At 41.7% G+C, this 25,396-nt stretch overlaps 2 protein-coding genes across 3 annotated transcripts in view; one reads left to right on the top strand and one right to left on the bottom strand.

Moving 5' to 3' along the window:
* Window positions 1-4,004, bottom strand: part of LOC126184583 (uncharacterized) — a 499,786-nt gene extending 495,782 nt beyond the window's left edge. The window contains exons 1-2 of the mRNA XM_049927020.1: window positions 3,876-4,004; window positions 3,427-3,522 (exon numbers count right to left, since the gene is read on the bottom strand). The gene's annotated coding sequence lies outside the window, so the exon portion shown is untranslated. The remainder of the gene's footprint in view (window positions 1-3,426; window positions 3,523-3,875) is intronic.
* Window positions 4,005-4,043: 39 nt separating this feature from the next.
* LOC126184595 (vacuolar fusion protein CCZ1 homolog) overlaps window positions 4,044-25,396 on the top strand; it is a 73,078-nt gene continuing 51,725 nt past the window's right edge. Inside the window, exons 1-6 of one of the 2 annotated variants that reach the window (XM_049927040.1) lie at window positions 4,044-4,271; window positions 4,352-4,449; window positions 4,544-4,637; window positions 5,209-5,421; window positions 5,835-6,010; window positions 6,088-6,231. In XM_049927040.1, the coding sequence (XP_049782997.1) occupies window positions 4,197-4,271; window positions 4,352-4,449; window positions 4,544-4,637; window positions 5,209-5,421; window positions 5,835-6,010; window positions 6,088-6,231 (800 nt within the window). In that variant the 5' untranslated portion in view covers window positions 4,044-4,196. Of the gene's footprint in view, window positions 4,272-4,351; window positions 4,450-4,536; window positions 4,638-5,208; window positions 5,422-5,834; window positions 6,011-6,087; window positions 6,232-25,396 lie in introns of those variants that run through there. The other variant, XM_049927049.1, reaches the window with a different exon arrangement.

Raw genomic sequence — 25,396 nt, 5'->3', positions numbered from 1 at the left:
AGTATCTCCCGCTACTCCTGTTTGGTACGGGTCTCACACATGTGGGTACCACTTTTCGTAAGCTATCTCAGTTGCAGACTGAGTCCATTTTCTCAGTAGCTTACCACTTTACCTACAACAGAGCCCGTGTGATCATTCCATTACGGGTTTCTCAAATGGTTACAACCTTTTATCTGTTAACACTAGGGTTGGAGAAATATGTCGTTTCCTCTTTGCCTATAATCTTCAGTTTCAGCATTTACAGTGAATATCTTTAATTCTGCATACCAATGAGCGATCTGACAGTCACAGCAGAAGTACCGGAAACTACATTAAGCTACTCAATGCTTTTTATTGTTCCGTTTCATTTTAAATTGTCTGGACTAACATAATCATTTCTCTTGTACTGCAATAAAGAAACTGAAATCTCTTTCAACAAAACTTTTCTAGTTATGTTGCCTTGCCGTCATGTAGCATTAAAGACCAAACAATTCAGTGGCTGTTGCAGTGGCCTTCATATGAGTAGTGTTTACGAAAAGAAGGTATGACAGTCTATTTTGTAATCATGGCAACAGAGTCCTTTCTTAAGCGGCCCCTAGAAGGTCAATAATATTGACAATATTTCCCGGATGCGCAGTAATATTGACCGTCTCACTCCTAAACGTTCCTAGAGATTCCGCAATAATATCGAGAACATCAAAAACTTTGGATATATATTGCGCTTCATGGAAATATTCTGTAGTCTGTGCGCAGTATTGACAATATCCTTGACAGTCTTTTCGCGTGTTGCACAAGCCAAAAAGATTACGTTAGGTTAGATTCGCTAATGTTATGTGGGAAATGAGCTCAAAACAAGACAAAATAGCATTATTATTAGAGTCCTCGTAATGTAAAAATCGGCATTGCAAGGTTTGGGCAGATGAGTAAAAAATTGGAAGTGATAGAATGATAAAGAGTATGATTTGTTCCTCAGAAAATATAAGGAACGACTGCGCAGGAAGATGCTTCCAAAATATTTAATTAATGTAAAATTGTGAATAAGAGTATATGCAGATATTTTTCTGTGCATACATTACTACCCGAATATAATCCTTTAGCGCACGTATTGTTGCACGGTACGTTTCCATAACCATGTCTCAAATAATTTAAGGTCGAACAGCACTTTTAAGTTTCAAGTCTTCGAAAGAACTGCCAGTAGCAAGATATCGTAGCGTAATAAGTGCTGACTTGGTGCAACTGGGCCTCGCAAAGTATTATTTTGTTTTTTGGTGATGAGGACCTGGGCGGCTGCAGAAGTTATGACAATGTATAGCGAGAACCATTTCTTGTAATGTATCGATCATTAACACACCTACAGTTACGCTAATCTTTTTTTTTTTCGTACACTCTCAGTTCTCTCAGTAAGTTATCGTGAGTCTACTTCGACATTCCTCGAACTAATTTTCCATCCACCTTTTTTCTCCCTGCAACAAAGTAGAGCAGTCATCGCAGTAGCAGCATCTTCATCGTCCAACATCCCGAACCACTTTTTTTTTGCACAATAGGCTACTATTGACAATAGTGTTTAGCAGCCTAGTGCGAACGTCAATAAATTGCACAATGTTGCGCAGTATTGTTGACAGTCTAGAGGCCGTTTTATGGTATCTAGTCGTACACATCCCGTAACTGCAATGAATGTACGTTTGACTTTAGTTTCCTCATTCAGATTTCGCTGCAACATCAAAATGTGGGAATGCAATTTTTTTACAAAATTTCAATTCCACATAACTTTGTTGTCCAAGTATTCCTCGCACTCTTGAGAAGTTAATTTGCTTCCAATTTCCTTACTGTTTTCAATGTCATTACATAAATCGCGCGTAACGTCGCATCGTTGTAATTCAGAATGTACGTTGTCGCTCTAGGATATCATTACGTTGACATAGTTTGATCTGATAATCTATTTAACGTAAAACGCAACACCGTCTAAAGTAGTAATGGTTTTCGTCTCTATACAAGACGGGCTGTAGAAGCCTATGTTGCTAAGTATGGTCGTGTTTGTGTTTTGAGACGGTCTCAACCTAGACAGAAACGTTAGAAACGACAGTATAACACAGATTCTCTGAAACTCAGGAAATAAAAAAGAAACAGACAATTATAAGCTGTATATACCGTTTGAATAAGGCATGAAAAACAAATACTGTGTTTACGCCACGTAAAATTAATTTAAAAAATTAGAGATTGAGGAACCATTTACAGCAGTGATGTGAAGCGTCCATTTATACATTATCGTATTAAACAACGATTCTACTTTAAAAGTCACTACAGCTTTCCACCGTATACGCACGATTAGTTGCTCAATACAGAGTTCAAAAGCCTCTAGTTATGAAGATATACTGTTCGACGAACAAAAGGGTTTAAGAATTTCGATTGAAGCAAAAATCTGATGTTACCATCACAGTATTTAAAAGCGAACGGTTTGAAAGACACCGACTTCTAAATGTAGGAGAGCACATCAATAATAAATAGAAACTTCAATTGGCTCTAGAGAGATGTAATTAAATTTCATACAGCGCCCTCGCTTTTATAGACAGGAACCCCCGCGTTCTTTGTATTTTTTTTTTTTTTTTCTTTTTTCACTGGACTCGGATATTTGTGTTCCGTCAATGTTACGCTGGAGAGAGCGAGAGGACACCGGTGGCGCTGGATACTTAAAAAATAAATAAATAAATAAAATTGAATGAATAACTAAAAGCAAAGTGTGATACTGTAACGGTGTACTTCTAATCTTGAAAAACGATCGAGTTTTCACATAACTGTGCTGGAGTAAACCTGGAAGTATTTGTGGTTAAGTACTGTATTACTTTCACTTTAGCACTGGATGAGAAGCTTTCAAACATTTTTATGGGGTGAGGTGCATACTACCTTCAAATTTAAGACAGAAATAAATTATTATTCGTTGTGCCATTATCGCCACACTCCTCATTTTGCTTTTATGAATTAAAGAACCCAAATAACAGATCATTGTAAATACGAATCTCTAACACCGAGGATGACAATAAGATTTAGAAATGTAAATAGGAATAAAAATACCTCGTTTCTTTCGTGGCTATATACTGCCGACTTATGGATGGATTCCACACAGCGTTCTACTTTTCTGTTTCATGCACAACAAGGGAACTCTGCATTTATGCCAGCGACTATGGGAAGCTAACTTTAATTTGACATTCAACGTTCATCAATGGAATTTCCTGCCTGAGAGCTACGAGGATGACCAACGCTTCCAAGTTTAGCCAAACCAGTGGTCCGCGTTAGACGCCACGCGCTGCAAGTAATACGAAACCGCACAAAGAGTTAGCATCTGTTCTAATTTCAACAGCGTGTAATGCCTGCGAAACTACGCTAAAAGGCTGCTGGAACAACGAAGCCCGTCTATAGTTAAAGTGATTAGTGCTTACAACGAGTACTTACGAAGTATTGAAAGTGCAGAAAAACTGGTACCGTCGAGCTGCAAAACCTTGTTTGCTACTGATGCCACGGTCGCTGGCTAGCGTTTTCGTTATCTCACTGAAAATGAAAAAGAAACGCCTGGTAAAACAAAATTAATAATCACTTTCTATAACTGGTAGGAATATAGTGCGCACTATTCGGTTTTTAAAGTGTGCGCTACGGCGCTCTCATGAAAAGTTGCGTGGAAATATTGTTTAAATATTTCCTGTGACGATACGAAACGTCTTTGTGTGCAACAACAATTATGTTAGTTTTTTTCTTTCACTGCGATAAATTTAGAATAGAGGAGTGGAAATAAGTCGCAAGTTATACGGAAGCGCGCACGTCAGTTTAAAATAGCAACTGATATTTTTATAATTGCTGGGGAGAAAAGCGTTTATTGAAATTGTTTATTGCTAATGTTGTCTTACCAGAGGGAATGCAGTGATGCTTCATAAAGTTCGCTGTTCTAAAGAACGTCGTTCTGAAACTTTTAACTACCGCACTTCGCACCCTCCATGTCGTTTCGTCGTCTACTGCCGACAACAGATGGCAGCACTTCATCTCCACAGATAACATAGAAATGAATGTCGGAGATGCTTACTGCATTGTGAAGCAGGTGCAGGAGGTCGTGTTAAAGATTGCGGAAATGCAGTGTGTACAAATTTTGAGACAGAATTTATTTATTATGAAGTAGTTGCGCGAGTATGTTTTTCTGACGTTAACCAAGAGTTGTGTCGAAAAATGGAATAATGACAACTAAATCTGAAATTAACCTCCAAAATTTCTATGTTTACAATTCTTCGTATGGGCAGAAGGAAGGGGAGGTAGGACCCATGACGCTTATTTTTGTGAGAATTACAGGAAATCTTAATTAGTAAAGAGGAAACTGATATTCTCGTTGCAGGAACTCAAAAATATATTGTATTATTACCCGCCGCAAACAGACGTCGATACTCAGATGAAAAATGTTGGCCTTAGTGAAGCAATAATTAAGTTTACCGAGTAAGTATATCGGATGCAATTCAAGTAACTATTACTTTTGGAGCAGTAGTCAACAGATCATTTTGTTTGTTTGTTTTTCTTTTTATGATTGCAGTACTTTCAGTCCAGACCTACCATGTGACTCACTACATACACAGAAGACGAAGCAACTTTACTATGAACCAGAGAGCGGTTTTTGGATGGTGATGGTAATTAGGATTTTTGCCTGGCATTGTAAAATTTCATTGGCGAAGTGCCGTCAAAACATAGCACAGTTGTTTCGCCATATAACCAACAGAAAAAGACAAAGTTCTAATCAGTTAAAACATGCAGTAGGGAATAACATGTAGAATCCATATTATTACCAGTCGAAATATATTTATTTTTCTGAATGCGTTAGTAACTGTTCGATGGTTTCCATTGAGTTTATTTAAAGTAGTAACAAAACATTACAATTACACAACCCTACCAATTTATTGAGAGCAATCTAGCCACATTGGGAGACAGTGGACACACAAATTATTTGTTTGCCAGTAGGAATGCCCCTGCTAGGCAATAGTTTTACTGTTTTTCATGTGGCTTTATAAGCTCAGTGAATATGAAGCCATTCTAAGAGCAAAACACAGTAATATGAGCGAAAAACCATTTTTCCAAGTGGTGGAGAGTTGTTGTGATTCAGAATTTACACTCGCACACTGTTCTCAATGTTTTCTTAAGATTATTTCAATTGCTAACTACTTCGTTTGAATCTGATTCGAAAATAAAATTTCTAATTTACAGACTGTCAACATTCCTTGCGTCTCAAAGACGAAAGATGATACAGAGTATTTGGAATATCAGAGTGATGATGTCCAAGACACTGTCTATTTGGCTGTGTTAAAACAGTCATATCAGATGTTTCGCTTGTTCAAGAACTCATTCACAGCCATTCTTGATAGTAAGGATGGAGATGTTGGATACTTGAAACAGAAACTGGAAAATTTCTTTTCAAGAGTAAGATTTTACTGTTGTGTTGCCTGTAGAATTATGTAATAGGTACAATCAATGTTCCTAATGTTCTGACTATTGTCAAATCAACACACATGTAAGTTGCACTGGAAAACTTACTGTGGGTATTAATATTCCTGGTATTTAATGTACTTGGGTATCTAAATTATTAATTAGTAAGTGCGTTTTTATTGTTCTGTGGTGTTTTTAAGTTTAATTAAATGAGCCCTTTTCCAGCCCACTCTCCCCTTATTGAATTATGTATAATGCAGTGTCTGTCTATCTCTCTTTTTTCTTTAAAATTTAGGATCAAGTGATTTATAATATTTTTATGTCTGGGGGGGGGGGGGGATCTTCTGAATTTTTCCTATCACATTAAATATAGGAATACCTAGTGGCATTAAATTTTATCTTTGCAGTATCTCCTCACACTGAAGCTCAACCATTGTGACATACTGGATGTATTTCAAGGAATTCAGTTCCTTCCATTAGATAAACAAACATTCCTCAGAGTGCAGTGTTTTGTTAACCTCATTGAGGCTATGTTCCAACAAGTGAAATATACAGCCTTCCTGTACAATGACCAACTAGTCTGGTAAGTGTTAATTCATATAGAAAATGAATTGTTTCGATAAACCCTAACATCTTGGAAATAATTCCCTAATTTTTCAGGAGTGGATTAGAGCCTTGTGATATGCAAGTGGTCTATAGGTATCTAGTAACAAGTCTTCTTCCAGCTCACTTAGAGACAGAGTTGCAAGGTGGATCTATGCCCCGACATCCAACAACACAGTTTTCAACTACTCATTATGGAAGGTTTGTTACACTTCTTATTTTGTAAATTTCTGTGTGGAAGTACTGTACAAATAATGAGCAAACCACACCATATACAGGGTTATTCTAAATGATGGGCCCATGGCCAAAAAAAAAAAAAAGGTGCCAAGCTCCTGTAGTAAATCAGATACAGCCAAAAGGTCGGTCTCATTTGAAAGGTAACACCTCTCACTTGTAGTAGAAAGCAAGGATGTGTTGCAATGGGCCATGGTTTGGAAGTAATACATGGGCAAACAGCTATACAAGTTATCACATTTTTGCAAGTTTCCAATATTTTTTTATCTCATGTATGAATGAATGATAGTACTGAAACATCATTTGGTGTGTATAGATAGGTGATAAGGCTGAATCCGTAAACAAATTTGGTTATGTTACTTGCATGCACACATTAACTTTTTGGATTTTGAAAATTGTGAAATTGTCAAACGTCAGTATTTGGGACCTCCCCAAATGCAATATGTGCAAGGTTACAGCATGCTGCAAATTGCTTCATTATGTAGCTTCTTTCTAAGTCTAGTTACCCCCCAAAATATCTTTGTGTGACTCCCATTTATTGTAAGTCATTTAACGATTGTCTAATGCAGATACACCACATATTATACCAGGCATTCCATGAGTGAATGAGCCTATGAGTGGCAGTTAAAAATGTGAAAGTCATGACTGTGAATAGTATCGATCAAATCCTGAGGCACTGAAGTTACATGTAGAGAATAGAATCATTTTGCAACCTTTTTTTTCCCCTTTCATTTATCACCATAATCTCAGAGAAGTTACACTTGTGGGTGGTAGTAGTAAACAGTAGGTTGTCAAGTTTCCAATGATTTAACACCATTATTGACATACAGTTCATTGTTGTAATGATTGCCCAACGTTATTGACAAACAGTTCATTATTAAGCATGTTTTCAGAAGCATGGCTAGAAAACTGCTAAACTAGTAGGCATCACCAAGTTCGTTTGCATTCTGTCACCAAAATCGTGCATTGGTTTTTGATAGTAAGGAAAGACTTTCATTTCATTGAGTCATGCTCAAGAACTACTGAATTCTATAAGTTATATTTTAATTAAAGTTGTTTTTTCATACATAAACACTGTGATGATAAACAATGTGATGGATGGTACATGCTACTTGTGATGGATGGGACAATTTATATGAGATAATTAAGTTAAAACCTATCCCCCAAAGCATCAAACCATACACTGCTGTGTTTCAGGGATGTTTTCTGAAGTGTCCAAATTGAATTAAGCGAAATTGAACATTAAATTTTAAATTTTTCACTCTGTTTTATTTTTATGGTGTTAATCCAGAACTATTATTTAACTGCAGACAAAAATAATGGTGAATCATTGAAATTGCCCATCAGTCTTATCTATCTAATAATAATTGTTTGAATTCCAGCTAAAGAAATCAAGGATTTAAATTAAACATTTTATTTTGATTTCCCTAACTCCAAATGTACCATCCGTCATTTGTGGAGAGCCTGATGCATGTAATAATAATTTATGGGTCAATGGAAGTGGCCGATTCTGCCCGTCTGCTTTGAACTGTAATGTTTGTAGATGTCGTCTTGTTGTTTGATGCTGCCCTCTGGTGGTGGTGGTGGTGGTGGTGGTGGTGGTGGTGGTGGTGGTGTGTGTGTGTCCTTGGTGTTGGATGTGTGAAGTCGCTGGCAGTGTCCCTTTTTTTTTGGGGGGGGGGGGGGGTTACTGTCGTTGAGTGTGGATATGACGATGAAATGTAACAGTGCTTACTATGTTGCAGTCCGAGATGTGGTATGGCATATTGTCCGTGCTTTTAGGTCTGTTCTTCTCGAGTTGTGATGTTTTGTGTATTTATGGTGTATTGAATGTGTTTTAATTTATGTAGCGAAGTTTGATGTTTAGATTTTTGAGATAATGTGGTTTTGGTTTTATTTTTTGTAGGTGTACATATCGGTTTTTTGGTATCAGTAGTTGTGGCTGACCTATATAAGTAAGGGAAATGACTGATTCCAAATTTTCGTAGTTTTAGTTTTAGGTATTGATGTTTTGGTATCGTCAGCTCTGGTTGCCCTGTATAGGTCAAGGAAAATGTCTGATTCCAATTTTCATAATTTTAGCTGTAGGTGTTGGTGTTTTGGTATTGTCAGCAATGGTTGACCTATATAGGTCAAGAGAAGTGCGATTCCAGCAGATTTTTGTTGGTATAGCAGAATGTTGTATTTTTTTTATTTGCATTTTGTGTGTTTTGGGCTAGTCGTGTGGGTTTCTTTTTTTTCTGTTCGGTTTAATTTGTCCTCACCCTAAAACCCTCAATTTCCTGCAGTTGTCTCGTTTGTTTGATTATATTTTTGGAGGGAGATGTTATTGTCTTATTTATATGTATTTTCGTGCTTGTTGCTGTGTGTACGTAGTGACGTCATAGGCACCATATTGATGACGTCCTGGATCAAAGCAGATGGGTGGAATTGGACACTTCTGTAATCCCTAATTTATTGTTTTTATGTACAGACAGCAACCCAACACATCACCTTTAATACAGTTCTGCCAGCCGAGGCATTCTAATTGGTTCACCACCATCATTCAACCACAGCTGTGCTGTCATTGTGCACAGTATTGAATCAATTTATGAGGAGTGTGCATGGCACTACAGTTCAGTATGGAAGAGAATCATTAAGTGTAAACATACGTGTGATTATAGAGATGAGACAAAACACCTATTGGCTGTTTGTACAGGATTACAAATTGATGATGAGGAAACTTTGTGTTACCATCATGAGAAGGTATACCTGGACAATTTTACACACATTTCTGGTCACATATGTTGTTACTCATTCTCTCGTCACAAGACTGTGGTGAAAAAATCTCTGAGAGTTATTTCCACAGAGATGTGTAGGCAGCTTTCTGGTAATGTTAACCTTACACCTGGCAAATCTCTGTGCTCAGTGTCATTGCATGATTGACACCAGTATAAGGGGCAACCAAGAGAATGAATGTTTAATAGATACAAGTGACAATTTGTATTGCAGGGAATATGGCAAGTAGTGCTCTCAGTGTGTCACCACTTACGAAACAACATCTAGGTAGTAGTAAAAAAGTCTCATATGGCAAAAGGAAGTACAAGAAAATCTCCTCTGCTGTTCATAAGCACTTGGAAAAGTGTGTCAAAGTTATATTACCTAATGATGAGGATCATATCCCTTCAACTTTCACCCAGACTGACTTTGCTAATCTTATTGGACAGCTAAAAGAAAAATGTAAAACGACTACCTATGAAATAAAAATCAAGATTATCAGTCTCCTTCTTTCGAAGTGGGCAGTTGCATATTGTGCTAGGGAATTTGGAGTGTCAGAATATTAGGTTTGGAAGGCCAGGGCACTGAAGGAAAATATAGGAATCTTGCCTGATGTGATGCACTGTGGTCGTAAGTCTTTGTGATAATGTACAACATGCTGTTTGTACATTTTATGAAGATGATGAGTATAGTTGTTTGTGTCCAGGGATGCAAGACTTTGTATCTGTCTGATCGGAATGTGGTGTTCAAGAACACAAGCTGAAAAGCCGTGTTTTAGTGAATTTGAAGGAGCTGTATGCAGCCTTCAAAGAGAAGCTCCCACCTATAAAAGTGGTTTCTTGAAATTTGCACAGTTGCATCCCAAATAGTGTGTACTCGCGAGTGCTCATGAAGCCCATACTGAGAGTGTTTGTATTCATCACCAGAACATGAAGCTGATATTATATGTCACCAAGCTTAGTAAGACAACTACAGACTTACTTGAGAAGATTGTCTGCTCCACAGAAAATGAGGACTGTATGTTACATAAGTGTGATAAATACCTTGGAGTGTAATGTATTTCAGCTCTTCTTGGAGAATCGGAAGCGCTGTGTTTGGCTGAAGATGTCCAGTATGTGCAATGGATCACAACCTATCGGGGTACATTGATATCATTAGTGGAAACAGTTGATGATTTCATACACAATTTTTGCAACAAACTGGAATTGCTGACAAGTCATCATTTTATAACAAAACAGCAATCACGTTATCTAGCTTCACTAAAAGAAACACACAGCCCAACAGAGTATATTGTGATTGGAGTTTTTTCTGAGAATTGCTCATTTATTGTACAAGATGCAGCACAAGGATTTCACTGGCAGCTATCCCAGGCCATTGTGCATTCTTTTGTAGTTAATCTACTGAATTCATCATCATCATCATCATCAACTGTGAAGACGACATGCATAATGAGTGACTATCTCATTCATTCAACAGCTGCAGTACATTAATATCAGAAAACTATTATTCCCCATATAAAAGATGCAATGCCACTCTTAGGGAAAATTCACAACATTTCAGATGGAGCACCATCTCATTATAAAAACCAGAAAAATTTAAAAAAAAATCTGACAGCATTCTGAGGACTTCAGAATTGATGCTGAGTGGCATTTCTTTGCCACTAGCCACAGGAAGAGTGCCTGTGATGGAGTGGGGCGGGGGGGGGGGGGGGGACAGTCAAATCAAAAGACTGGCTGGCAGAAGGAGTCTTCAAGAACTTCATCACCCAATCCTCACTGCACAAGGACTTTTCGAATTAGCATCACAAGAGATAAAAGATATTCAGTTCTTCTCTCTCTCCTCAGAAGGCATTGAAAATAACAGTGCAATGCTACTGAATGAAAGATTTGACCAATGCAGGGCAATTCCAAACACAAGACAGTACCACCACTTTATGTCTGCTGGGAAGGGTGTTTGTTGTTAAGATGTATCAAACTTCATGCTCTGTGAGATGTGATGTGGGTTATCTGTCACACAATGCAGAGGCACAACAGTCTCCAGTACAATACGAAGCAGTATCATTGCAGGATATCAGGCTGCCTGCTTACATTATTTGTGTCTACTATTCTAAGTGGTATCTTGCCTTGGAATGTTCTGAAGAGAACCAAGATGTTTTGGTGGAGTACCTGTATCCGCCTGGACCAGCTAAAGCTTACTTTTTAACCAATGAAGTCAGCTGCATGAAACTCGGGGACATTCGAAACACAAATATTCTGCCAAACACTATAACAGGCAGACAGTATGCACTGGACAGGGCAAATGAAATTGAAATACTCCAGTTGTTTAACAACTTTCAGCAGTCCAAGTGAGGAAAGGCACCGATCTTCAGTGCATGTGCCTCCTGTGTAACTTTCTATTTAGATAATGATTGATGTGTTCAGAGTGTAAAACATCTTATTTCTACTAATTCAGGTTGAATATGTTGCAGAGTAATGGGTCTCTTGTGTCAGATTCTGTGGCACTTATGATATTGTCCTTATCGACACGTATCGACACATACACACTGTTGAAGAGTACAATAAAAAAGTACGCGTTGGGGTAACGGACAGAAATTTTGGGGGTAATTAGACTTACATACAGGCTACATAATGAAGCAATTTGCAGCACACTGTGATTGGTGCACATTGTGTTAGGGGAGGTCCCAAATAGTGATTTTCAACAATTTTGGAATTTTCAAAATCCAAAAAGTCAATGTGTGCATGCAAGCAACAAAACCAAATTTGTTTTATGAATTCAGCCTTATCACCTCTCTGTGCATACCAAATGTTGTTTCAGTACTATCATTCACACACGAGATTAAAAATATTGGAAACGCAAACGTTTGATAACTTGTGTAGCTGCCCATGTATTACTTCCAAACCATGGCCCATTGCAACACATCCTTGCTTTCTCCCACAAGTGAGAGGTGTTACCTTTCAAATGAGACCTTTTGGCTGTATCTCATTTCGTACAGGAGCTAGGACGTCACACATGGTAACGTGTTTTTTTTCTTTTCTTTTTTTTTTTTTTAAAAGAGGAAAAAAAAAGACCAACATTGTAACTTTGGGAGAGCCTAGCTCAGCCCCCTGGGGGGTCTCACATTTCAATACCGGAGATATGAACTTAATTTAGTGCAGATATTAACTGTACCAAATTTAACTGAAATCTGTGACCGTGATGCAACCCACTTTGGCTAAAATCTAATTATTTTCAATGGAATGGCCCTTATAGCAATGAAAAGAGGAAGTGTCAAAGTTTTTTTTTCATGATATTTGATATCAGTTTAATAAATTTAGTAATTTTTAATTAATTAGCTTTTAATAATTATTAAATATAATTAGAAATGTGATAAGTGTTACAAATGTTGAATGTGGCCACAGTTGCCTGCATGGGAAACATCAGCATGGTAGCCAAACTCATCCCACACGCGAGAAAGCATATCTACTGTTAATGAGTGCATGGCAGCAGTGATCCAGTTCCACAGATTGTTCAGAGTGGTTGGTAGATGCAGGATATAAACAGCTTCCTTCACATAACCCCATAAGAAATAGGGTGTGTGAGATCAGGAGATCTCGGTGGCCAGAAATGCAGAGCCAGGTCCTCAAGACCCCTGTGACGGATCCATCACTGAGGAAGGGAGTCATTCAAAAAGCCTCTTACATCACAGTGCCAATGCGGCAGAGCTCCATCCTGTTGGAAAATGAAGTCCTGGGAGTCTTTCATAACTTGAGCGAACAGCCATTGTTACAACATGTCCAGGTACATGCTTCCCTTTACAGTTCTTTCCGCAAAGAAAAATGATCCATAAACCTTTGTACGGGATACGGCACAGAACACCTCGATCTTCGGTGAGTCTCTTTCGTGTTGCAGTGGTGAATGTGGATTTTCCAAACCTCATATACGAACATTGTGTCTGTTGAATTTTCCATTAAGGTGGATCATCCTTCACCGCTAAAAATTACACGCTGTAGAAGTGCGACATCCTCCATCTTTGCTAGCACATTACATCAAAATGGGAGATGCTTTTCTTCGTCATTGGGGTTGAGAGCCTGCACGAGTTGTAATTGGTAGGGCTAGTACAGCAAAGCCACCTCAGAACTTTCCATTCAGTTGGTTGGGGTATTTCAAGTTCTTGACTGGCTCTATTGGCAGACTTACTGGGACTGCGCACAAAACTTTCTTGAATGTGTCGGACATCATGCTCAGACACATGCGGTCAGCCTGTGCTTTTCCCTTTGCACACACTCCCAATCTGTTTAAATCGCTTAAACCAGCAGCTAATGCTTTTGCGAGTTGGTGGTTGAATACCAAATTTGGTACGAAATGCCCGCTGCACTCAATTTTTGCGAACTCAAGAATGCAGGAATCTTTGTGCTCCACAGTCGCCCTCTGTCTCACAATTGACAGTGAAATGGAATGACGGCCCTATTGCCACGCGAACTCTACCGGCCACTTCTGAAACCATCACTGCCCACCCACTGCCGCCCACCAAAAACTTTGAACTTCCTCTTTTCATTGGTATAAAGCTTGTTCATTTTGAATTTGTACTTGAATACATAGACTTCTTGAAAATGGGCTCATTTTTTAGAATAACCCTGTATAATCACAGAGAAATATCCTTTCTTTGTTTGAATAATAAGTTTCTTAATTTTTAGTATAATTCATATTTATCTCAAAAAAGATGATTGTTGCAAAGAAAACATTATGACCTTCCTTTGTTAATAATGCTAATGTTTTCATTTTACTTAAGTACCTGTTCGTGTTAGTGCAAGTGCAAGCAGCTTTCGACTATTCCATGTCATAAGTGTATTAGAGGTCTTCTGTTTTAAGTTTTTATGTCCATTACTGTCAACTAGTTTGAATGTGTCAAACTAAATCTGCCCTCTAACACAAAATCCTAAGATTAACTGAAGACTTAGATATGGCTTTGTCAACTTTCAATAAAACTTTCAGCATAACCTAGACCTTGCCGTACACTACAGATTACTCTGTCACCACAACCTACTCTTCTTAAAATAATGTAGATGCAAAAGAAATATTGTCAGTGTTCCGTTTGCACACCTATGACGTCATACCCCACATCATCACCGTGTCACCAGATTAAGCTGACCTGGTAGTTTCAGTGGATCCAAATCTCATACCTGTAGTACCGTAGAGATTCCGTAGTTCAGAAGTGTTTGATTGAGTTGACTTGCAATTGTTAAATCTTTGCCTCATTGGCAGATCTGATGTTATAGCTTCCAATGGACCACAGTGAGTTTGAGTTACGTATTCTTTTGTAACCCATTCGGCAAGTCTTACAAACTGGCATTGTCATGCACAACACATAAGAATGCAGCCCAGTTGTGTAGTGTTTTGCCCATTTCATCTTCATTTACTGTCAGTAACCAGTGAAGTTTACTCTTCATCTGCACACCTTGCCATGAGTAACACTGCGCAGTGCCAACTTCTCTCCATTTTGCACTCCGGTCCAACTTCACTGGGTACAGATTTTCATTCATTATAACACTTTTTAAGGATTGGCAACGTAACAGCCTCCCTCTACCCCCTCCTTCTGCCACTGTACATAAGCAGACTCTTTCCTGTCCATACTACAACCCCTCCTCCTCCATCACCTCCACCATTCTCTCTCTCTCTCTCTCTCTCTCTCTCTCTCTCTCTCTCTCTCTCTCTCTCTCTCTCTCTCTCCCTCTCCCCCCCCCTCCCCCCCCCCCCAGGGGGTCCACAACTCTTTTGTGGGTATGTGCGTAGCGAGCACGGGACCCCTAGCTAATGTGGCCCTCCTTCCTTTCTGGGCTGCATACCTTCCTTTTCCGCATCCTTCCTTATCCCCCATCTTCGCCCCCCACCCCTCACCTCTGGCTCTTTCCTTCCCTTTCTCCCCCTCTGGGAGTATGGTTTGTGCCTATGTCTGGAGACGGACGCTCATAAATGTAACGCATTCTTCGCCTTCTCTGCTTGCATGTCTTCATCCTTCCTTTGTCCTTCTCGTTTCCTTACCTCTTCTCTTTACCCTTTTCTCCGCTGCGGCATTTGAGACCTCTCTTCTTTCCTTTCCCTTTCTTTGTTTTTCTCTTTCTTCCTCCCTGTGCGTGTCTGAAGGCCGACCCACACATTTTCGTGCGTAGCCGGTGACGGGGTTACGCCTAATTCCCCGCCCCGGATAGACAGGTAGGACACGTACGTGCTCCCTGTTAACGGCCAGGCCCAGGGAGGGGTGATTGCCCGAGCTGATACCTTTCGAAAGTGCCGATTGGTCCCTCCGTCCGTTTGTCAGGAGGTGTGACCTGAGGTGTGAACAATCACCTAAGGCGGGAGTGCCCTCAGAGAGGGCCCCCACAAGGGAGGAGCGCGCCATTGGAGATGCCGGTAATCATGGGGGATTCTTCCGCAATGATTTCCTCACCTTCCACTATGTCTGCTCACAAGCGTAAGTTCACTGAGTCTCAGCCACAGACAGTTCTTCCATCGTTGCCACAGTTCCTTGTTGTTTCTTGGTCTGATGAAGGTCACGACTTCTCCACGGTCAACCCTTTCATTATTCAGAAAGGTGTCGACGCAATTGCAGGTCCTGTAAAGTCTTGTTCCAGATTACGGAATGGCGCTTTGTTGTTAGAAACAGTCAGTGCCCTCCAGGCACAAAAATTGCTGCGTACTTCACTTCTCCACACCTTCCCTGTCCGGGTGGAACCGCACCGTACTTTAAATTCCTCGCGTGGAGTTGTTTATACACGCTTCCTCGATGGATTGTCTGACGACGAAATTCAGCACTACCTGTCTGACCAGGGCATAACGGCTGTTCATAGAGTTATGAAAAGGGTTGACACGAACATCATTCCAACCCGCACTGTCTTCTTGACATTTGACAAAGTTCAACTCCCATCCAAAATCAAAGCAGGCTATGAGATAATTCCGTTCGCCCTTACGTCCCAAACCCTATGCGTTGCTATCGGTGTCAGCGGTTCAATCACACCAGCCAGTCCTGTTCCAATCCGGCCAAATGTGTTACATGTGGCAAGGATGCCCATGAGGGTGCTTGTCCACCTCCATCTCCTCGCTGCATCAACTGTATGGGTGACCACTCTGCTTCCTCTCGAGATTGCCCCATTTTTAAAGATTAAAAGCTCATCCAGGAAATCAGAGTGAAGGAAAAGGTGTTGACCTTTGCTGCTCGAAAATTATTCGCCAGTCGACAGCCCACCATGCCTCAGACAGGAAAATACAGCACTGTCCTTGCTTATCCTCGGCCAACAAAGGAGGCGGCCACGCAGACTTACGACCTCACCTTTAGTGCCACGGTCGTCAGATCGGCCAGCGCAAAGATCGCTCGTTCAACCTCACCACTTTCGCCTGCCCACTCTACGGCTCACCCTTCATCGGGTTCTGCTAAATCTCGAGCCCAAAAGTCAGACACCAAGACTTTGAAAAAAGAGCATACTCGTGAAGATTTTTTACGTACCCCACCTTCACAACCATCGGTTCCTCCTTCATCTAAACATCATATTTCCAAGAAGGCTACTAAGAAACCTAGTTCATCTCCTTCTCCGCCAAGGCGTGTCTCATCTACAGCACCACCTGGCGGAAATCGCCCTCGGCCGTCTTCTGTGTCACCAAGGCGCACTGCTGTCGGCCGATCAACCGGCCGATCGCTGGTGGCAGGAGCTGCTCCCAAACAACTTATGGATCAGGATCTTTTGCCTTCAGCTGAATGCCATTCCATGCTGTCGGTCGCAAGCTCTGAGCAGTCGTTGAGTTGACGGCAACCTTGGTCACATTCCTCCATTTCCTGTTCACCCTACGTCCATTATCCACTGGAATATCCACGGCATTCGAGCCAATCGGGATGAATTGTCGATCCTCTTACGATCCTACTCGCCGGTCATCTTCTGTCTTCAGGAAACAAAGCTGCGTCCCCATGACCGCTTTGTTCTCCCCCATTTTCAGTCCATCCAATTTGATCTCCCCTCTGTTGAAGGCACTCCAGCCCGTGGAGGACTCATGATTCTTCTCCATGATACTCTCCATTATCACCCAATCCACTTAAACACTTCCTTCCAAGCTGTCGCCGTCCGTCTTTCCCTTTCTGGATACACATTCTCTCTTTGTACTGTATACATTCCATCGTCCACACCAATGGCACGAGCTGATCTCCTTCATCTTCTTGGTCAGCTTCCACCCCCCTATTTGCTGATTGGGGACTTCAATGCCCACCACCCGCTTTGGGGATCTCCACATCCTTGTCCGCGTGGCTCACTATTGATAGACGTCTTCCACCAAGCGGATCTTGTTTGCCTCAACACTGGGGACCCTACATTTTTGTCTGCCTCCACGACAAATTTCTCTCATTTGGACCTTTCAGTCGGTACTGTTCCGCTAGCTCGGCGCTTCGAATGGTTCGCCCTTGATGATACACACTCGAGTGACCACTTTCCATGTGTCCTTAGACTTCAGCCTCAACTGCCCTATATGCGCCCGCAACGCTGGAAGTTTGCCCAAGCTGATTGGACACTTTTTTCGTCTCTAGCGACATTCGATGACTGTCATTTTCCTAGCGTCGACGATGTGGTCACACATATTACCGACGTTATTCTTACAGCTGAGGAACGTTCAATACCACGCACCTCCGAATTGCCCCGGCGCCCCCCCAGTTCCTTGGTGGAAGGAGGCATGCCGTGACGCAGTACGTGAGCGGCGACGTGCTCTTCGTGTTTTCCGCTACCATCCTACTTTGGCCAACTGTATCCACTATAAGCTGTTCCGTGTGTGATGCCGTTGTGTCATCCGCGATAGCAAGAAGGCAAGCTGGAAATTCTTTATTAGCTCATTTAACACCTTCACTCCCTCCTCGGAAGTTTGGAGTCGGCTTCGACAGTTATCAGGCGCGCCTAGTTTCTCCCCGGTCTCTTGGCTCACTGTCGCGCATGATACGTTAGTGGACCCCGTCGCAATTTCTAACTCCGTGGGTAAACACTTTGCTGAGATTTTGAGCTCTTCAAATTACCCGCCAGCGTTTCTCCCGAAGAAACGTGCAGCGGAAGTGCAACCTCCTGCTTTCTTCTCTCAAAATTGCAAAAGCTATAATACTGTTTTCTCCATGCGGGAACTCCAACATGCACTAGATTCTTCTCGCTCCTCCGCCCCAGGAACGGGTGGTATCCACATCCAAATGTTGCTGCATTTATCAACCCATAGTCTGCATTACCTCCTTCACATGTATAATCGAATTTGGACCAACAGTACTTTTCCCAGACGATGGAGGGAAGCTATCGTCATTCCTGTTCCAAAACCTGGAAAGGACAAACATCTCCTCTCTAGCTATCACCCCATTTCTCTCACGAGTAGTGTCTGTAAGGTTTTGAAGCGTATGGTGAATTGCCGTTTAGCTTGGTGGCTGGGGTCTCGCAGTCTTTTAACACCTGCCCAATGCGGTTTCCGAAAGCATCGTTCTGCAGTTGACCATCTTGTTGCTATCTCCACTTATATCATGAACAATTTTCTCCAGAAACGCCAAACATTAGCAATATTTTTTGATCTGGAGAGAGCATACGATACCTGCTGGAGGACAGGCATCCTCCGCACACTGTTCTCTTGGGGCTTTCGAGGTCGGCTGCCCCTTTTTCTTCGCGAATTTATGGCAGGGTGCACATTTAGAGTGCGGGTGAACACTACTCTCTCCCGTACTTTCTCCCAAGAAAAGGGGGTACCACAGGGCTCCGTGCTAAGTGTTGTACTGTTTGCTATTGCCATAAATCCAATTATGGATTGTCTCCTTCCTGATGTCTCGGGCTCCCTCTTTGTGGACGATTTTGCGATCTACTACAGCTCTCAACGGACCAGCCTTCTTGAACGACGTCCTCAAGGATGTCTCGATCGCCTCTACTCTTGGAGCACCGAAACCGGCTTCCGTTTTTCTCCCAGTAAGACAGTTTGTGTTAATTTTTGGCGACGTAAGGAGTTTCTTCCACCCTCCTTACATCTAGGACCTGTCCACCTTCCGTTTTCGGACGTCACTAAATTCTTGGTCTTATGTTTGACATAAAACTGTGCTGGTCCTCCCACGTTTCCTATCTTTCGGCTCGCTGTCTGCGATCGCTCAACACCCTCCGTGTCCTGAATGGTACCTCCTGGGGAGCGGACCGAGTGGTCCTTCTCCGCCTCTATCGCGCCTTAGTGCGCTCGAAATTGGACTATAGAAGCATAGTCTACTCCTCTGCTCGGCCGTCTATTCTTCGGCGTCTCGACTCTATCCACCACCGTGGATTACGTTTAGTGTCTGGAGCTTTTTACACCAGCCCTGTGGAAAGCCTTTATGCTGAGACTGCTGCACCTCTGCTGTCCAATCGGCAAGCAGTCCTTCTGAGTCGTTATGCTAGCCATCTGTCTTCCATGCCTGCTAATCCAGCCCATGACATTTTTTTTGACGCCTCCTTTGATGTAGGGTATGCAGGCTGCCCCTCCTCCCTACTACCACCGGGAGTCCGCTTCCGTCAACTGCTCCATTGTCTTTTCTTCCGCTTTCCTAAAACCTTCTTGACAACTTGGAGTACAGCACTGCCTTGGCTCCGTCCCCGGATCTGCCTGCTCCGTGACCTTTGTCAATTTCCCAAGGCTGGCACTCCTTCACTTGTTTATCGTCGGGCATTTGCTGCTCTATGTGCCCAAATGAAGGAAGTCACATTTATTTACACTGACGACTCGAAAACATCGTTAGGTGTAGGGAGTGCCTATATTGTTGGCGACACCCCAAATCAATTTCAGCTTCCTGACCAGTGTTCGGTTTATACTGCGGAGGTTTACGCTGTTCTCCAGGCTGTCCGCTACATCCGCCGCCATCAGCAGATGCAGTATGTTATCTGCTCAGATTCTCTCAGCTCTCTCCTCAGTCTCCAAGCTCTTTACCCTGTCCACCCTCTGGTCCACCGGATTCAGGACTGTCTGCGCTTGCTCCACCTGGGGGGCGTCTCGGTGGTGTTCCTCTGGCTCCCGGGACACGTTGGTATCTGTGGAAATGAGGCGGCCGATATTGCAGCCAAGGCTGCAGTCTCTCTTCTTCGGCCAGCTATTCAATCGATTCCCTTCGCCGATCTACGGAGCGTTTTATGTCGTCGTGTTGTTCTTTTATGGCACGCACATTGGTCGACACTTCCCCATAATAAATTGCGGGACGTGAAAGCTCTTCCTTGTGCTTGGACCTCTTCCTCCCGAACGCGTCGTCGGGAGGAGGTAATTTTAACTAGACTCCGGATAGGGCACTGTCTTTTTAGCCATCGACATCTTTTAAGCGGCGATCCTCCCCCACTCTGTCCCCACTGCTCTCAGCTGTAGACGGTAAGACACCTTTTAATTGAGTGCCCCTATTTTACTCCGTTACGCGCCCGTCTACAGCTGTCTCCTGATATATCATCAATTTTAGCAGATGACACGCGCTCGGCCGATCGCGCTCTCGAGTTTATTAGTGCCAGTGAAATGACGTCAGTCATTTGAAGCTTTTTTGGGGACAACCAACCCCTTTCTGTAGTGGACTTTTAAGCCTTCCTTCTGCTTTTAGTTTCTCCAATTATTTGAGTTTCGTTCCCATTGCTGCTGGTTTCCGTTTTCGGTTTTTACTGTTTCCTAAGTCACGGACCAGGCGCTAATGACCATAGCAGTTTTGCGCCCTAAAACAAAAAAAAACAAACAATCTCTCTCTCTCTCTCTCTCTCTCTCTCTCTCTCTCTGTGAGGACGGGGTGTGAGTCGTGCTTGGGTAGCTCAGATGGTAGAGCATTTGCCCGCGAAAGGCAAACGTCTCGAGTTTGAGTCTCTGTCCAGCACACAGTTTTAAGCATTACTGCTATCGTTTGTAATGCCAAGAGTGACGTGTAGAAGAGGAGGTTTAATGGTACAGTTATGTTTTCTGTTAAGATGTGATGCGCTTATTGCACTTAAGAAAATGCTAAATGTGTGAGGATATGAGCACATTTGACAACATTATGTACTACTGTCAGTAGAGGAACTGTTCAAACACAATGATTGATTGTATCAGCTTGAAAGTGCACCCTGTCATAAAGTAACATCTGTGAGGCAATAGTGTGTGAACAGTAACATTTCTGAGATAAACTGGCATACCCAGAGACCCAAATTGAACCCAATGGGACACCTTTGGGATCAACAACAACATCAATTCTGCTCCAGATGCCAGTAACCAACATCACTGCGTTCAGCTCTCGGGGTAGAGTGGGCAGCCATTCCTCCATAGACATTGACACTTCTTTCAAGTTCTCCACTGCAGACCTGAAGCAATCATAAAGCCAAAGGATAGATATACCCCAAATTGATTTCCACTGATAGGTGTCTGGGTACTTTAGATCAGATAGTATACACCATCGCTCGTGGTACTGAAAGCTTCCAGAGTGATGACTAGTTGAGAGAGCTACCATGCCAATTTGAATGTCTTCCAAAAATATAATATGCTTAGTGAGGTAAATATGCTTCTTGTTAAGCTCACAACCTAGTGATTAAAATCTGCTGAGCTTGGTTGCCTCTGTAACATATTGACTGTTGCTCAATGAATCTTTCTCCTCTATGTTTGCTTTAGCTGCTTAAAATTTCCCAGAAATGCCATTTGACTGTAACATATAATTCGTACTAAACATATTAAGATACTTCAGTTACACATAAACTTTTTCTTACTTTTAACGTTTGTAAGCAGCTGGTAATTGCCCTGAGTGCTGTCAAATGATTGATGGCTGCTGCGAATCAATGTGTTGAAAGAGCTCCCGAGCGTCGTGTACCTGTGATACCTATACAAGAGGTACCTCAAGTACTATCCTCTCCTTCGGGTCCTGTCTCCTCTGCAGGAACTACAGGACCTGTCATTACCTGTCCACTTGACTGCAACTGATGTGTCAGTGGTAGATCTAGGAGACCTAGGAGTACTCAGGATGTTGTACCAACAAGTTTGAGGTGCTGTCTTTCACTGAAACTGAAACAAACTGAGCCAGTTTTGGGGAAACCTGTTTTGTGCGGTATCAGGAGGAGCCACACACAGAAGGATAGAGGTCTATTAATCATCAGCGGTTCAAATGTGTGGTGAATGATGGTACCCCTTAAGGAAGTGGCAGCAAGAGACAGAAAAGGACTTGAGGTGCACTCAGTGTGCATGCCTGGGGGCCTTCATTCAGCATGTTGAAGAGGCTGTTCCAGCAGCCATTGAGGGAATAGGATGCAACCAGCTGCAGATTGTGGCGCACGTTGTAGCAAATTATGCATGTCATGTAGGCTCAGAGGTCATTCTTTGGTCATTCCAGTGACTGACAGAGAAGGTTGAGGAGACCAGCCTTGAATGTTGAGTTTCAACAAAGCTCACAATTTGCAGCATTGTCTCCAGAACTGATCGTGATCCTTTGGTTCTGAGTTGAGTGGAAGGACAGAACCAGAGACTTTGAAGGTTTTGTGACAAGCTAGGCTGCGAATTCCTGGGCTTTTGCTGTAGGGTTCAGAACTGTAGGGTTCCACTAAATAGGTCAGGTGTGCGCTACACAACAGAGGCAGCTACTGAGTTAACTGACCAAGTGTGGGGTGCACACAAGGTTTTTTAGATTAGGCAGCTCTCCATCCAGTTCAGATGATAGCTGGAGGAAACCCAGACGTATCAATCTGATGGATGTATTAAAATCCTAATGCTAAACTGCCAAAGCATTCACAACACAGTGCCAGAGTTTGAAGCACTCGAGAAAACTAGTGAAGTTCATGTAATACTAGGTACAGAACACTGGTTGAAATCTGAAATTGATAGCAGTGAGCTATTTTGGGGAAAATTTAAGTGTAGGCAAGGTTAGGCAAATGGAAAATGGACATTGTGTATTTCTCACAGTAGACAAGAAACTCAAATCCACTGAGGTAGAAATTGAAGCTGCTTGTGAAACTGTGTGGGCAAGATTCAGTATCATAGGTGAGCATAAAATAATTGGATCCGTATATAGTTCACCAGACTCATCTTCTGATGTAACCGAAAACTTCAGAGAAAACCTAAGTTCACTTGTCGTAATTTCCTCAGTCATACTGTAATAATCGACGGAGACTTTAATCATCCGACAATTAATTGGAAAAAATACAGTTTTGTTAGTGGTGGGTATGATAAGACATTCTGTGAAACTTTACTAAATGCCTTCTCTGAAAACTACATAGAACAGATAGTTAGGAACCCCACTCATGATGGAAATATATTAGATCTAATGGCAACAAATAGACCTGACCTCTATGAGGATGTCCTCATCGTAACTGGTATCAGTAACCAGCTGTGGCAACAATGATTAACAATGTGCAGAGAACAACTAAAACAAGCAGAAGGATATATATATGTTCAGTAAACTAGATAAAAAAAACTCAGTAGTGTCATATTCTCAATGAGGAACTTGAAACTTTCTGCACAGGACAGAAATATCTAACTGAGTAAGGTAGCGCAGTGGTTAGCACACTGGACTCACATTCGGGAGGACGACAGTTCAAATCCGCATCTGGCCACCTGATTTAGGTTTTCTGTGATTTCCTTTTAATTGCTTCATACTGGGATATTTCCTTTGGAAGGGTACAGCCGACTTGCTTCCCCATTCTTCCGTAATCCAAAGGGACCAATAACCTCACTGCTTGGTCCTCTCCTCCAAATCAACCAAAGTACCAACCAACCAGGAATATGTATTGGAACAATGGCTCAAATTTAAAAGAATAGTTGACCATGCACAGAAACTTCGAAAGGAACAGAGATTACTGTGTAATATGTGAAAAACGAAGCATAGGGCTATAGATAGATACTGAATGAAATGGATTTGGCTGTCAAGGGAACAGTGTGTGCTGCCTCCAATGGCTATCGTAGCAGAACATTGACAAGTGATCTTTCACAGAACCCAAAGAAATTCTGGTCATATGTAAGGCTGTTAGCATAACTAAAGTTAGTGTCCAGTGAAACTGAGGGTACCAAAGCAAAAGCTGAAATGCTTAACTCTGTTCTCAAATGTTCCTTTACAAAGGAAGACCCAAGGGAATTGCCCGAATTGATCCCTTGTACTACTGAAAAAAATGAATGAAATAAGTATTAGTGTCAGTGGTGTTGAGAAACAGCTGAAATCATTAAAATTGAACAAAGCTTCAGGCTCCAATGGAATCCCTGTCAGATTTTATGGTGAATTTGTGGCTGAGTTAGCCCCTCTTCTAACCATAATCTATCGTAGAGCTCTCGAACAAAAAACAAGTTTCCGGTTCTTGGAAAAAGGCACAGGTCGTACCTGTCTACAAGAAGTCTAAGTAGAAGTGATCCACAAAACTACTATCTGATATCCTTGACATCAATGTGTTGTTGAATCTTGGAACTTCTGAGCACAAGTGAGGTATCTTGAACAGAATGACCTCCTCAGTGCCAACCAGCATGGATTTCAAAAACATCGATCATGTGAAACTCGACTCGCACTTTTCCCACATGACATACTGAAAGCTTTGGATCAGGGCAACCAGGTAGATGATATGACTACAATGTCAGTGAGTCACTGTTAGAATCGGCAAACTCCTACAAAAACCTGGGTGTAACACTTTTTAGGGGTATGAAATGCAATGATCACATAGGTTCAGTCCTGGGTAAAGCAGATGGTAGATTTCATTTTGTGGGTATAATACTTGGGAGGTGCAGTCAGCCTACAGACGACATTGCATACAAATCTCTCATGCAATTGGTTCTAGAATATTGCTCAAGTGTATGGTATCAGTACAAGATAGGACTCACAGAAGGGCAGCATGAATGGTCTCAGGTTTGTTTAATGTGTGGGAGAGTGTCACAGAGATACTGAAGGAACTGAACTGGAAGACACTTGAAGATAGAGATGTAAACTACCCCAAGAAAGTCTGTTAACAAAGTTTCAAGAACCATCTTCAAATTATTACTCTAGGGATATACAACTCCCTATGTATCGTTTACATAGGTATCATAGGAATAACATTAGAATAATTACTGCAATAAGTGGTGTAATGGGACATACCCTCTGCCGCGCACCTCATGGTCATTTGCAGAGCACAGATGAAGAATTTTGTGCAACACTAGTAAGAATGCCTTATTTGAAAATTGACTAAAAACTTCATTGTGAACTCTTTCATTTTTGTTATTTGTATAAATACCCATTGATAATATGCATCAGAAAATTCACCAGAGAGTTGTCTATAATCCAGTTTTAGTTTTTATGACAAAAAGTGCATTAAATGTGTCAAAGTTTGCCAACTATGCCACAAATGTGAACATATGCTATGCTACATACAAATCAGTCTGTTACTTCAACCTTTTCTTGGTGTTCACATTTGTTGTCTTTGTCTCGACCAGATTACCACCACCACCT

The sequence above is a fragment of the Schistocerca cancellata genome, chromosome 1 (assembly GCF_023864275.1).
Source record: "Schistocerca cancellata isolate TAMUIC-IGC-003103 chromosome 1, iqSchCanc2.1, whole genome shotgun sequence".
In the NCBI taxonomy this organism is placed as follows: Eukaryota; Metazoa; Arthropoda; class Insecta; order Orthoptera; family Acrididae; genus Schistocerca; species Schistocerca cancellata.
The sequence above is the reverse complement of the archived record's forward strand: the minus strand, read 5'-3'. Positions and strand labels throughout refer to the sequence as shown.